Source organism: Bubalus kerabau, chromosome 2 (assembly GCF_029407905.1).
Source record: "Bubalus kerabau isolate K-KA32 ecotype Philippines breed swamp buffalo chromosome 2, PCC_UOA_SB_1v2, whole genome shotgun sequence".
Taxonomy (NCBI): domain Eukaryota; kingdom Metazoa; phylum Chordata; class Mammalia; order Artiodactyla; family Bovidae; genus Bubalus; species Bubalus kerabau.
In genome coordinates this window covers 48,062,599-48,077,033 of record NC_073625.1, presented here as the reverse complement: position 1 = coordinate 48,077,033, position 14,435 = coordinate 48,062,599, and the positions used below count along the sequence as shown (strand labels likewise).

The window sequence follows — 14,435 nt, the reverse complement described above, 5'->3', positions numbered from 1 at the left end:
GGAGATGGGGCCTTTAAAGGCTCATTAAGATGCGGCCATCAGCATGGGCCCTCATCCAATCTGACTGGTGTCCTTAATAAGAAGACTTCTGGGCACCAAGAGTCGCCAGGGATGAGGGCACACAGAGGACAGTCCATGTGAGGACACGGGGAGAAGACGGCCGGCCAAGACTCGATCACATCTTGATCTTGGACTTCCAGCCTCCAGACTTGTGGGACAACACATGGCTGTGGTCTAAGCCGCCCCGTCTTTGTTCCAGCAGTCCGGCCGACTGACGCATCACCGTTCCACCAAGGCGAGAGGCAGAGTGATCAGGACCAAGAACACGGGGGTCGGATTCCCTCTGCCTTTTATTAACAGAGGCTCTGCCAAGTTCCTTAACATCTCTGTGCCTCCATTTCCCTATCTGTTCAAGGGGGTATACCAGCTGTAGCTAGCACATAGGATTATTGGGGAGGATTCCGTGAGTCCATGAACTGTGCTTGGAACCGTGTGGCTCAGAGTAGCATCCATGCTAACTTTCCTTCCCTCTTGGTACCCCAGCCTCTGCTTCCCTCTTCCTCACTTGCTTCCTGGCCCCACCACCCCACTCTTACCCCTGTTTTCACTGATGGCTCCCTCTCTATGTTCCCTGACTCCTACCCACCCACCCTTTTGCCCAATGAAGCCCAACTTGAATTCCTCCTCCTCTGAAAAATATTCCTAGATCCCTCTAAGCAAAACCACAGCCTCCTTCATCATACTGCAATAAAAGTGTGTTTGTACTTCCAATACCTTAATCTGCCTTGTGTACCCAAAGGATTTATTTAAGGTGGCTAGTAAGGACCCCTAAGGGCTTCCCAGGAGGCTCAGTGGGAAGAATACACCTGCCAGTGCAGGAGAGGCAGGAGATGTGGGTTCGATCCCAGGGTCAGGAAGATGCCTAGAGGAGGAAATTGCAACCTACTCCAGTATTCTTGCCTGGAAAATCCCAGGGACAGAGGAGCCTGGCTGGCTATCATCCATGGGGTCACAAAAGGGTAAGACTCGGCTTAACAACTAAATAATGACAACACCAAGGACCCCTAAAATACTGCATGATGGCGCACATTGAAAGCAGGAACTCAGAAAGAAAGGGAAATAAGGATGGTGGGTGACATTAAAGAGGCCAGGAATGAGCTAACAAGTGCAGACCAGTGGGGCGCTTGACAGCGTGCCAGGAATTCCAGCGTTAGTTATAAAGTCATGACTGATATGCCTTTGATTAGAAAAAAAATTACTAAAGTTCTTGATGCAAAATAAAGAGATGACTTATCCCTGAGAGTAATTTGATTTTCACTGCTTCTCAACAGTCATGAAACTGCCTAGCAGTCCATGGAGCTGGATTCTCCTTCTTGGGAGAGAATTAAGCTAATCTGGAAACCACGTTGCGACTTTTAAGATTCTGGATTGGGACTGAGTGCAGCTGAGTCGAAGGCCGTGGGGGATACCCAGGACAGGCTGGAGAAGGGTGCCTGATCTCAGCTAGACATATCCCAGGGCGGGGCTTTGGTGTCATTGGGTGGAATTTTCCCCAACTCTCGCTACAGGCCTCCATGTCCACCTGGCATCTCTAGACCCCCACATAAAAATCCAATCTTAGGGATTTGCAACTCTGAGGTCTCAGGCGTTGATGACAAGGTGCATGGTGCCTTCTACGAGATGACTGCACATTGGCAAAGATCAGGGTGTGGATGAGATGGCTCAGCTGCTAGTGGACCAAGGCTCCCGCAGGACGAACACCTGTCTTACTTCCTTCATCACTGAATCCCAGCATCAAGCACAGTTACGGTCATACCGTGAACGCATAAATGCAGTCAAAGCTATGGTTTTTCCGGTAGTCATATACGGAAATGTGATAGTTTGGCCATAAAGAAGGCTGAGTGCCAAAGAATTGATGCTTTTGAACTGTGGTGCTGGCGAAGACTCTTGAGAGTCCCTTGGACTGCAAGGAGATCAAACTAGTCCGTTCTAAAGGAAATCAGTCCTGAATATTCATTGGAAGGACTGACACTGAAGCTCCAATGCTTTGGCTACCTGATTCCAAGAGCTGACTCATTGGAAAAGACCTTGATGCTAGGAAAGACTGAAGGCAAAAGAAGAAGGGAATGACAGAGGATGAGATGGTTGGATGGCATCACTCACTCAATGAACATGAATTTGAGCAAACTCTGAGAGACAGTGAAAGACAGGGAAGCCTGGCATGCTGCAGTCCGTGGGGTCACAAATTGTTGAATGCGGCTTAGTGACTGAACACATACGCATAAGAGCACAGGTCAGAGAGGAGGGGCTGACATCAGCTGCAGGGCGAGGAAAAACGGCTTTGATCACAGAGTCTTCTTTTCGACCCATCCATTGTGGGCTTCATCTGCCTTCCCTACATGATGGGCTGCCTCACACATGCCACTGTGCCCTGGAGGTGGAGGACATTAGATTAGATTCATTTTCCTAGGAGGATCTAGGTAGCCTGGAGGGAATTAAGCTAACACCTGGCAGGAGACACCAGGGCTGTGGCTTTTCCACTTCCTCTGCTCAGGCCAACCCTGGAGATGCCTTCTGTGTAGATGCCAGCTCCAGAAACTGGGTTAACTGGCCCCCGAACCTGGGGCCATTTATTTTTTTTTTTATTAATTTTTTTAAGTAGGGAGGGGTGGGCTTCCCTGGTAGCTCAGACGGTAAAGAATCCCCCTGCAATGTGGGAGACCTGGGTTTGAGCCCTGGATTGGGAAGATCCCCTGGAGAAGGGAAGAGCTACCCACTCCAGCATTCTTGCCTGCAGAATTCCGTGGACAGAGGAGCCTGGCAGGCTACAGTCCATGGGATCACAAATAGCATTTTATTTATTATTATTATTTTTAAAAGTTTTTTGGCTTTATTGTGTGGCATGTGGGATCTTAGTTCCCTGACCAGGCATCAAACCCACATACCCTGCATTGGAAGAAAAAAGTCTTAACCAGTGGACCACCTGGGAAATTTCCTGGGGCCATTTAGCCAGAGGATTTGGGCTGAAGGTCCTCAGAGATATCGGTAGATCCTTTCCCTTAAAGATGAAAAACCAGGGCCCAAGCTTCCATATTGCTCTTTTCTCGATCCCTCTGGCATTACGACCTCTTTAATCCACTTCCCACTTCATCTACTTCCTACCCTGCCCACGCCCCTGGCTTATCTTTTGCAGCATCCCTGCATCTACCTGGCACTCTGGCCCCATGCCCCAGCATAATGCCCCCCTCCTCCCCAGCTATATGGAAACCTGGCACACATATGATCAGGTCCTCGTAGAACCTTCCTTCAACAGGACAGAGAACATCTACTTTTCTGAGTTCCTGCAGCCTCCACCATCGGCACAGCCCACAGGCCATTCTTTATTGCTTGCTATTTTATATTTAATTTTCACATCAAGTTTCCCCCAGAACTGTGAGTTTCCTTGAGGACAAGGACATTGCCTTGCTTTCTGTGTCTCTTGGACTTCAAGGGGAATTTAATGCATATTTATTGACCGTCTCATAGTATATTTTGGCCCATTCATAACAGGAATGAGGCCTGTTTATTTGCTTTGCTCTGTAGCCAGCTTGCTGTGGGGCCTGGTTTGGTTTTAAGAATTCTGGTCCCTGTTGGAAAAGGAAGTAGAATAATTGGGGTTCTGGAGAGAACAACTCTCGCTTTTTACCCTTCTATGTCATTTGAACTGTTTACAATAAGCGTATGTTCATGCATTACTTTTGTAATAAAGCAATTTATTTAGATTATGCTGTCCCTGTGAACAATGTCCCATTAAAGGGACAAGATTATCTTTGGGGGTAAGATACTTTTCTCTAGTATTCCAGACTTGAATCCTTTCTGGGGGGCGGGGAGGAACATTGTGGTTCTCTCTGTTCTGCAAATGTGTGTAACTGCATGAAGCTATAAGGGACAGCACATAGATTAGGAATTTTATGTGGGTTGTAATTGGGGATCATTTCTAACTGCCTGAAGTCATTTGCAATATTATTTCAGCTGTGAGTGGATTCTAGTTAGTTATAAAAGTTCCTCCATCACACTGAGATGTCCGTGGAACTTACTTGCTGTGTTTTACCCTCTCATTTTTCACTGGGAAAGGAAGTCAGCACAGAATGTTTATTCTGGTTCCCAAAAGAGAGAAGGACCACGTCCCTCCACCCCTAAAGAAAACCCTCTCATTTGAAATGTCCTTTCCACTTACCCTACTCTGAATAACGGTTTGCTTTTTAAGCTCTCTTGTTTTTCTAAGTTTTAAAATTTCAAAGGAAGGATATTTTTTAGTTCAAAGCGCCTGTTTCAAGTCTTAAATGGTTTTCTTGGTCTGGCATTCACCAGCAAGAATTTTTAAAACAGTATCCTATGGGTTGGTTCAGTAGCTGAAAAGACTGTTCCAAGCCAGCATTGTTGGCACATAATGCTGAGATGAATCTTCACCCCACCCCAAAATCTTTACTTTTCATTGTGTTCTGGGTCCTGGAGAGGTCATCTGGACCATCCTTCTCTCTCCAGGCAGGCTAGTAGGGGGGGCAGTGAAGGGTGGGATTTGTTGGGGCCAATAAACCAGACGCACACAGCACTGACGTCCCAAACTTCTCTGCCTGTTGGGTGGACTGACTGAAGGCTGGAGCCGCCTGGAGTAGGGAGCCACACAGCCTTTTCATGCCCTCTGACCCCACAAGTAGGAGATGTCAGTTCACCCTGAACTGGCCCCAGCAGCTGGGATTCTTGGACCAATGGCCCAAATCCACCCTGGACTTCCTGCTGTTTCCTGGCTCTGAGCTTCTTCCCAACCACACTGTGTAACACTTGAAGATTCAGAAGAATGAATTGCTGAAATCCAAAGCAAGCCAGTTCCTGTCATCTTTCCTCACTGGTTCTTATGTCTGTTTCGTCAGTCATTCTGTGTATCTCAGGTCACATGCCCCATTCTTGCTGCAGAATTGTCAGTTTCTAGGAATGTCATCATTTCTTAGTGGGGTGCTATTGACATTTGAGGTGAGCCCTTCTCTGTCCCATATATTACGAGTCATCTGCCCTGGTTCAGTCCAGTCATTATGACAACCAAGAATTTGGAGTTGGGGGGTGGGTGCAGTGCAACCCTGAACCTGGTGGGGAGCAATACTACCTTCAGCCTGTAGGGGGCAGTACCATCTTCAACCTGTGGGGGCAGGTGGAGCAGTACCATCTTTAGCCTGTGGGGGGCAGTACCATCTTCAACCTGTGGGGGGCAGGTGGAACAGTACCATCTTTAGCCTGTGGGGGGCAGTACCACCCTCAACCTGGTGGGGCAGTACCATCTTCAGCCTGTGGGGGGCAGTACCATCTTTGGCCTATGGGGGCAGTACCATCTTTAGCCTATTGGGGGCAGTACCATCTTCAGCCAGGTTCCTATGCAATATTGCTGTTTACAGCATCGGACCTTGCTTCTATCACCAGTCACATCCACAATTGGGTATTGTTTTTGCTTTGGCTTCATCCCTTCATTCTTTCTGGAGTTATTTCTCCACTGATCTCCAGTAGCATATTGGGCACCTACCGATCTGGGGAGTTCCCCTTTCAGTATCCTATCATTTTGCCTTTTCTTACTGTTCATGGGGTTCTCAAGGCAAGAATACTGAAGTGGTTTGCCATTCCCTTCTCCAGTGGACCACATTCTGACAGACCTCTCCACCATGACTCTCCCGTCTTGGGTGGCCCCACGTGGCATGGCTTACTTTCATTGAGTTAGACAAGGCTGCGGTCCGTGTGATTAGATTGGCTAGTTTTCTGTGATTATGGTTTCAGTGTGTCTACCCTCTGATGCCCTCTCACAACACCTACAGTCTTACTTGGGTTTCTCTTACCTTGGATGTGGGGTATTTCTTCACTGCTGCTCCAGCAAAGCGCAGCTGGAAGAAGCACAAGCTGGAATCAAGATTGCTGGGAGAAATATCAATAACCTCACATATGCAGATGACACCACCCTTATGGCAGAAAGTGAAGAGGAACTAAAAAGCTTCTTGATGAAAGTGAAAGAGGAGAGTGAAAAAGTTGGCTTAAAGCTCAAGATTCAGAAAACTAAGATCATGGCATCTGGTCCCATCACTTCATGGCAAATAGATGGGGAAACAGTGGAAACAGTGTCAGACTTTATTTTGGGGGACTCCAAAATCACTGCAGATGGTGATTGCAGCCATGAAATTAAAAGACGCTTACTCCTTGGAAGGAAAGTTATGACGAACCTAGATAGCATATTCAAAAGCAGAGATAGTACTTTGCCAACAAAGGTCCATCTAGTCAAGGCTATGTTTTTTCCAGTGGTCATGTATGGATGTGAGAGTTGGACTGTGAAGAAAGCTGAGCACTGAAGAATTGATGCTTTTGAACTGTGGTGTTGGAGAAGACTCTTGAGAGTCCCTTGGACTGCAAGGAGATCCAACCAGTCCATCCTAAAGGAGATTAGTCCTGGGTGTTCATTGGAAGGACTGATGCTAAAGGTGAAACTCCAGTACTTTGGCCACCTCATGCGAAGAGTTGACTCATTGGAAAAGACCCTGATGCTGGGAGGGATTGAGGGCAGGAGGAGAAGGGGACGACAGAGGATGAGATGGCTGGATGGCATCACCGACTGGATGGACATGAGTTTGAGTGAACTCCGGGCGTTGGTGATGGACAGGGAGGCCTGTTGTGCTGTGATTCATGGAGTCGCAAAGAGTCGGACACGACTGAGCAACTGAACTGAACTGAACCATCTTCAGCCTGTGGGGGGCAGTTTCAGCCTTGGGGGGGGGCGGCAGTACCACCTTCAACCTGTTGGGGGCAGTACCATCTTCAGCCTGTGGGGGAGAGTACCCTTGTCAGCCTGGGGAGGGCACTACCCCTAGCTGAAGACCCTGAGTTCATAGCTGTATGTTCTGAGGGTCAGGCATTTCTCCTCTTCCATCTTGAATTCCCAGCACCTGGCAGTTAGTGCCAGACTTGTGTTAAGATATCAGTAAATATTTGTCAAATGAATGAAGGAATGAAATCCATGAACAAGCTTCAAGAAGGTCTGTGAATCCTGTAAAACTGTGCAGAATAGATCTGTATATCGTGTGCATTGTATCCATAAGTTTTCTTGGAGGGGTAAGGATTCTAGCATCCACCAGATTCTCCAGGGAAATTGTGATCTACACAGATGTGGGGGTGACTGGTCTAACCAGTGTCCACTACTAGGCTGATGTTTGTATCCCTACAAATGGCGTTGCATAGTGGGTGTGAGCTGAGCTTTAGAGCTACTGGTCTCTACCGTTATCCTGATACCCTTGCAGAAAGAAATGTGCTGAGAATTGCAGGGGAGACTGCTCCCCCACGTTCATACACATCTCTGCAGTGCAAGGGCGGTATTCTACCCTTTAACAAGAAGCGACCTTGAAGCTGGACACTTGGACTCCCTGACAGAAGAGTTTGGTGAGAACAGGACAGAAGGGAGATATTTTCCTCCCAATCTCAGGAGTGTTTTTTGGGTGTCTCTCTTCATGAACGACAAAGAAATCGGTGATATCACTCAGCATCCTGTAAGCTGGGGCTCATGCAGCAGCTCAGCAGAGGGCAGCTGAGGCCAGCAAAGGAGCAATCATGACCTGCTTCCTTCCTGAAGATTCACTGTCGATGCAATTGTTTAAATAAAACACTTTGCGCCGGGGCAGGAAGGACAGCTGGGCTGAGCTGATGGCTGAGCAGAGGGCTCAAGGTCCAGAAGCATCTGCAGACCTAAGCAAAGGTTCATTCTCAGCCCGTGACCCTGTGGAACTGTAGTCTGGCCACACTGTAGTGGCTTTGAATGAGGTCTTGGATGGAAGGGTGTGCCAGGTGTTAACATGATGATGGCTTATCCCCGAGGCTTTCCCAGCATCAATCTGCCCATCCTGGGATTGTCCTATCCTAGGAAGAGATGCTCTAGAATTCTAGAAAGGGAAGTTGGCCAGGGGAGGGGACAAAATTGAAAGTTGGAAGTGCCCGAGATTGACTCTGAACTTGGAGTCAATCTCAGGCACAGTGAAGCGTTTACCAAGAAGTTATGATGTCATTTGCCCCAGAAGAATCATTCTTTTTGCAGAAGCTTCCAGCATCTGGACTAGATCAGTCATGAACGTAGAAACTCCCTCAGGGGAAGATGGAAGCTGAGGAACCAGATTTCAGAGCAGGCTTCTCAAACCATGTGTGTGTTAGTTATTCAGTTGTGCCTGACTCTTTGCGGCCCCATGGACTGTAGCTCACCAGCCTCGTCTGTCCATGGGATTCTCCTGGCAAGAATATGGAAGTGGGTTGCTGTTACCTTCTCCAGGGGATCTTCCCAACCTGGGGATCGAACCTGGGTCTCCCACAACACAGGCAGAGTCTTCACAGTCTGAGCTGCCAGGGAAGCCCTCTCAAACTTTAGTGTCCCTAAAAAGTCACCCAGAGAGCTTGTTAAATCAGACTCCTGCGCCCTGATCCCACAGTCAATTCAGCAGAAGCCTGAGAATCTGCATTTCTAGTTAGCACCTAGGTGCTATTGATGCTGCTGGCCTGGGACCCCACTTTGAAAACTGCTGGTGTCCTGTGGTGGGGTTTCACACTGTGCTCCACGGTGCCCCCTTGTGGGAGAAAGAGGGATGAGAACAGCGAGTGAAATGGGACTCCGTGCCCTCACCCCCACCTACATCCAAGACACCTCCCAGTCTTCTTTACAAATCTGGTTTCCGTGATTGAAAAAAGAAACCCTTGATAAAAAGAAGAGGGGTGGGGGAACCCTGACCTGGAAGAAGTGGGTCCAGACCTGCATGGGGGGTACCCCTGAGAATCGAGTTTCCCCACCCTGCATTCCAGCGTGCCCAAGTCAGGGGGCAGCCTAGGATTATAACCTGAGAACATTAGAAGCAGACAAATCCCAATAACCAGCTAAGTGAGTAGAAGCCAGGGCAGGCATCACCTGCTGTGCCTGCCCACTCCCACCCCGCACAGGGCACAGAGCCTACTCCCCTGGGCAGCTGCAGCCACAGTTGCACCCAGCCGCCCAGGTCCCGTGGCTGCAGGGCCGCAGCCTGCTCCAGGAGAGCTTGCCCAGTGGTGTCTGGATGTGCCCACATTGGCCCTGTCCCCAGGCCTCTTCAGAGTCTCAGTATAGCTGCCTCATCCTCCAAAAACCAAACTTGAGACAACCATCTGCCCCACTAATGTACCTGGGACCCAGCAGCAGTGATCTGAGGTAGGAGCCCAGGCTCTGATCACAGTGTCAGGGTCCTGTCTTGGCTTCACCATCATCACCCTGCTGACAGAGTTTGGGTGAGGCAACCTCTCGAAGCCTCAGTTTCCCCATCTGTAAAATGGAGATATTTGTAGGATCTAAGTGAGCATTAAACACAGCTGTCAGGATCTAGCTCCTGGGACAGCACCTGGCATGGTGTGAGCCCTCAGGGAATGTCAGCCAACTGTCACTACGGCTTCTCACTCTCAACACTCTCAGCGGTTCTGCTGAAGCAGGCGTGCACCGTCTGTGTTAGTCTCCTGTGGCTGCTGTAACAGATGACCACAAACTTATTGTTCATTCGCTCAGTTGTGTCTGACTCTTTGCGACCCCATGGACTGCAGCACTCCAGGCTTCCCTGGTCTTCTTGTCTCCCGGAGTTCGCTCAAACTCATGTCCGTGCAGTCCGTGATGCCATCCAACCATCTCATCCTCTGTCGCCCCCTTCCCCTCCTGCCCTCAATCTTTCCCAGCATCAGGGTCTTTTCCAACCTCATGAACAGTATGAAAAGGCAAAAAGCGATGCCCACAAACTGGGCGGGCTTAAAACAACAGAAATTAATTTTCTGCTAGTTCTAGAGGTGAGACGTCCAAAATCAAGGCTTGGGCAGGGCCATGTTCCTTTGACAGCTTCAGAGGAGAGTTCGTTTCATGCCTTTCCCTGAGCTTCTGATGCTGCCAGCAATCGCTGGCGTTCCTCGGCTTGTAGACACATCACTCTAGTCTCTGCCTCTGTTGTCATGTGGTGTTCCTTGTCTGCCTCTGTGTCCATAAGAACAACAGTCATATTGACTTAGGTCCTGACCCAACTGAATATGACTTCATCTTTTTTTTTTTAATGTTAATTATTTTTTGGTCACGTCACATTGCATGCGCTGATCTTAGTTCCCAAGCCAGGGACCGAACCTGGGCCCCCTGCAATGAAAGTACAGAGTCTTAACCACTGGCCTGCCCCGTGGAGTCCCGAGTGTGACTCTATCTTAATTTGATTGCATCTGGAGGCCCTATTTCCAAATAAGCTCACTTTTACAAAGTGCTGGGGTAGGACTTGGACCGATCTGTTTAGGGGACAACGGTCCCACTGGCGCGAGACTGCAGGGCCCTGGGGAACCTTCCCCGTGAAGCTCCCCAGGCCTGGACTAAATGGTCCCCGTGGTTGTGTTTTGCAGGGTGTTCAGACTTACACCTCTTGGATATGCTGACCCCAACTGAAAGAAAGCGCCAGGGGTACATCCACGAGCTCATCGTCACAGAGGAGAACTATGTGAATGACCTGCAGCTGGTCACAGAGGTGAGGGCGGCTGGGGGTGCTGGGCGGGGGCCGGGGTCCCTGTCAAGGAGGCGGGGTCCTGCTTCCCAGGCTGAGAAACTCTCAGGTGTGTGGGAGCCTCTGGACGGGACGTCACGTAAGAGACGCTGTCTCGAGAGAAGAGGGTTCCTTCTCATCCATGGCCAACTGGGAGTCCTGTCCACAGAGAGAGCAGAGGTCCCTCAAGCCAGGGACGGACAAGCCCGTGAGGAGGCCTAGAGTAGGACACACGACAGCGAGGTGGGCGTCGGGGCGAGGAGACCTGAGCCGGGACTCACAGTGGCGAGGTGGGCATCAGGGCTCCACTCAGAGAACTTGCCACCAACTACCCGACGCCACAGAGCACCACCTCCCGGCCCTTGGCAGTAGCGTTTCAAAACGGCGGCCAGCGGGGCTAATGGCTTGCGTTATTCCTCACACCGCCCATCACTCCCGAGAAACGTCTGTTAAAGGGAATGAAGATGTTTCCTCCCCGGAGCCCCGTGCACACACCCCCAACCCCCGTCCAGGACGATGCCTCATTTTGGCTTTCCTCCCAGGAAGCTCTTGACAGGCCTTGGCTGCCTGGTCCAGGCGGATGAGAAGATGCAGAGTTGGGAACCCCCTGCTTGTTGGGAAGCTTTTGGTCCAGACCTGTGGGACGTTGGCGTGTTAGGGTCCAGGTGCTTGCCGAGCTGGGTGTCTGGGTCCCCCTATAGTCTGCGAAGTACTGTGAGAGTGTGCGAACCCCACCCCCACCCCCCAAGTCATGAAACCGTCTCCTCTGATCATCTCCTCCTAACTGACCAGGGAAGACAAGGCTTGCTGCCCCAGTGTTGAGCAGTCCCAGACGCAGGGTGGGTTGATGGCCCCCAAGGCCATCGTGAGTGCTTAGGAACCATTGGGATGAAAAAGCACCCCTTTCTCAAGACACAGGACTGTCACTAGGAGTCTCGCATGTCGAGGATGTGAGTGTCATGCCCTTAAATGTGGTACGTTGTGTGTGGCCTGGTGGAGGCCCGGTTCAACATCAGCTTAAGGACCCGTGAAGGGTAGGGGCTCCTGGGGATCAGCCTTAGCCCAGCCAAGTTTATTTCAAAGACAGGCTGAAATAAACTAAGGTCTGTAATAAACTAGGTCCCTAAGGAACCTTCCAGTGAGTGGCCTGCCTCCAGGGGTAGCAACCACCTCTCCTTGCGGGGCTCAGCTGAGATCCGTGATGTACTGCGAGTGGCCCACCCCTTCGGGGCTTGGGCAGGCATCTGTATTTCCTGGAGCCCAGGAGAGGAGCTGCACCCCCTCGGGGCTAGGCCTGCACCCCCTGGCTCTGCCCGAGGTCCAGCCCCGCTGTGGGCAGGGCCATGGGGTCCATCCCATCCCCAAGGCTGCTGGTTGGAGGCCCTGCTCCCCGGGAGCTCCTGAGGCTTGTCTGGGCCACTGATGCCAGGCCAGGAATGCGGGAGCCACCCTCCACCGACCCCAGGGCATCTCTCAGCCCCCACGTCTGGCTGTGGCCAGCTGGTGAGAGCGTGAGTGCCTTTGTCCAGACCCCCCAGCTGAGTTCAGGCCGGTCCTCCAGAGTTTAGCAGGCCTCCTTGTAAACCTGTGTGTGGACCCAATGGGGAACCCCGCTTCCATGCACCCCCTCCCCCCAGGCAGAGGGAGGACCACCTGCTTCAGAAACTCGGCGGCTTCTGAGCTTCTGAGCAGGGCTGCAGACACCTCGGGCCTTCCCGTTGCTCCGAACAGATCGGTGCATTGCGTGTGTTTGAATTTCAAGCTAACTGTTTGCTTTCTGAACTGCTTCGTTTTCTGCATCTGTAGATCTTTCAGAAACCCCTGATGGAGTCTGAGCTGCTGACAGAAAAAGAGGGTGCTATGATTTTTGTTAACTGGAAGGAGCTGATTATGTGTAATATCAAACTACTGAAGTAAGCCTCTCCTCTCTAACCCCCGGCCTGGCTTCGCGCTCACCCACTAGCACCCCCGCGTGGCTTCACGCGTGTGTCCTCTCCATGCATGCCCCGCTGCGTGTCTTCCTACCTCTCTTCCTCATTTCTGCTCACAGGCACCATCACTCTTTCTCACCTGATGCCTTCTAGAATCACAGTCCGAGTTTCTCCCTGGGGAGGGTGGATTGCTCGGGTCTCCCAGTTCCTACTTTTACCGTGGTTCTAGAATGAACAGAGAAGGGCTGATCCTGGGTCCTGATCCCTGACCGGCCCCACCTGGGGTGAGGGACAGCCCTCATGCCTTCCCTCAGACCCAGGATCCACAGGGGGACACGTTGGTCTCTTGGGACTTTCTTGCCTCCTGAAGATGGGAATCAGTGGGACCGTCCATGGCCACGGTCCACAGCGGTTCTCAGGATGTCCCTCTGAGATACTGGCCTGAAGCAGTGGGTATTTTATTCATATTTCAGTTCCCAGTCGCAGCTGCAGGGCCAGGGAGAAACACTGGGCCAGATGTCTAGAGACCTGGGCTTGGAGCCCAACTCACCGCCCTTCCTCAGTTTCCCCACCTGTAAAAGGAAGGGGTTGGATTGTATCATCCAATCCCTTAAAAAAAAACAAAAAACCTCCAAATCTGTGTCCATCAGGCCTCCGTATAACACTTGCTAGAACACAGATTAGGTCCACAGTGTCCTGGGATCCCAGAGGCAGCACACAGGCCCTGGGAACTGGTGGTTCCTCCTGATCTCTAGGTTCATGTAAACGGGAAGCAGCTCTTTCCTGGGTGTGGCCCCTGGGATTTGCTGAAGTGATTTCAGCCGTCCACTGTGAGCGTGTTTGGGGGTGGATGAAGGGATGGACAGAGCGGTGCGGCGAAGTGGACATGAAGCAAAAGCAGAACATCCTCTCTCTGTACATTCTAGAAGACAAATAATCAAAGATGACAGGATGAGGATGGTTTAGAGGAGGTATTTCCATTAATCTTCCTTGAGAAAGATGCTGCGGAGTCTGCTAGCATAGATCTGAGTCGGATTCTTGGGCTCTCACCCTTGCCGTTGCCCACCTGCTCTCATTGTCACTTGTGCTCCCTGAGCCTCAGTGTCCTCATCTGTAAAGTGGGGGTAGTAACCACCACGTAGGGTTCTCACTAAGGAGCATTTAGACACCAACTGCCTGGTCCATAGTAAGTGCTGGGCTTGGGCCTTGGGGTGAGCTGAGTACCCACTCTTGCCTTCAGAGAGAGGCTGCCTTGTCACTTGGGGGCAAGTGGGCTCATTTATCCCTGAACCTACAAGTACTCAACCTAAAGGCGTGGAGATGAGTTCTTTTGAAACGCACACAAAGACCTTCTGTTGAAAACACACCTACGCGCTAACACCGCTTTCCTTGGGTGGGTGAGTGAGGGGGTGGGGAGAGGGGAGACCTGTCTGATGTTCCAGAGAGCCCCTAAACCCCGCCTCAGCATCCCCCTTGCTTTTCTGTTGTCTTCGCACTTTAACCCTCCCTCCTGCTCCTGACAGGGAACCGGAAGCCCCTTTCTTGGGCTCTGTCAAGGCCAGGCCCTTGTGCTCCCTCCTCCTATCAGCGCCAACATGCTCCACAGCCCCAGAGGTAGGAATCGAGAGCACTCTTGCTGCTGCGGAAACAAGCTCAGAGAGGCTGAGTGACTTGTTCAAGGTCACACAGAAGGTGATCAGGGCCCCGGGCTGCTCTGTGGATGACACTCAGGGCCCTACTAGGGGTTCCACCCGGTTCTGCCCTCGATGGAAAGCAGGTGAAACCAGGAGGGAGGCATCTCAATTTTTCATCTGGGCTCCAGCACCTTCTAGCTCACTTTGGGCAGTTATCTCAGGCAGATAACTCCCCAACACTTTGTTTCAGAAGCTGTAGGATTGCAGTCAGAGCACCTGCCCAGTCTAGCATGCAGGGTTAT

The 14,435-nt window shown here is 51.1% G+C and overlaps 1 protein-coding gene across 10 annotated transcripts in view; it reads left to right on the top strand.

Moving 5' to 3' along the window:
* The window catches only part of ITSN1 (intersectin 1), a 244,199-nt gene that overhangs the window by 197,246 nt on the left and 32,518 nt on the right, over positions 1-14,435 (top strand). For all 10 annotated transcript variants that reach the window (XM_055567645.1, XM_055567643.1, XM_055567641.1 and 7 more), the window contains 2 exons: positions 10,432-10,553; positions 12,375-12,481. In XM_055567645.1, the coding sequence (XP_055423620.1) occupies positions 10,432-10,553; positions 12,375-12,481 (229 nt within the window). The remainder of the gene's footprint in view (positions 1-10,431; positions 10,554-12,374; positions 12,482-14,435) is intronic.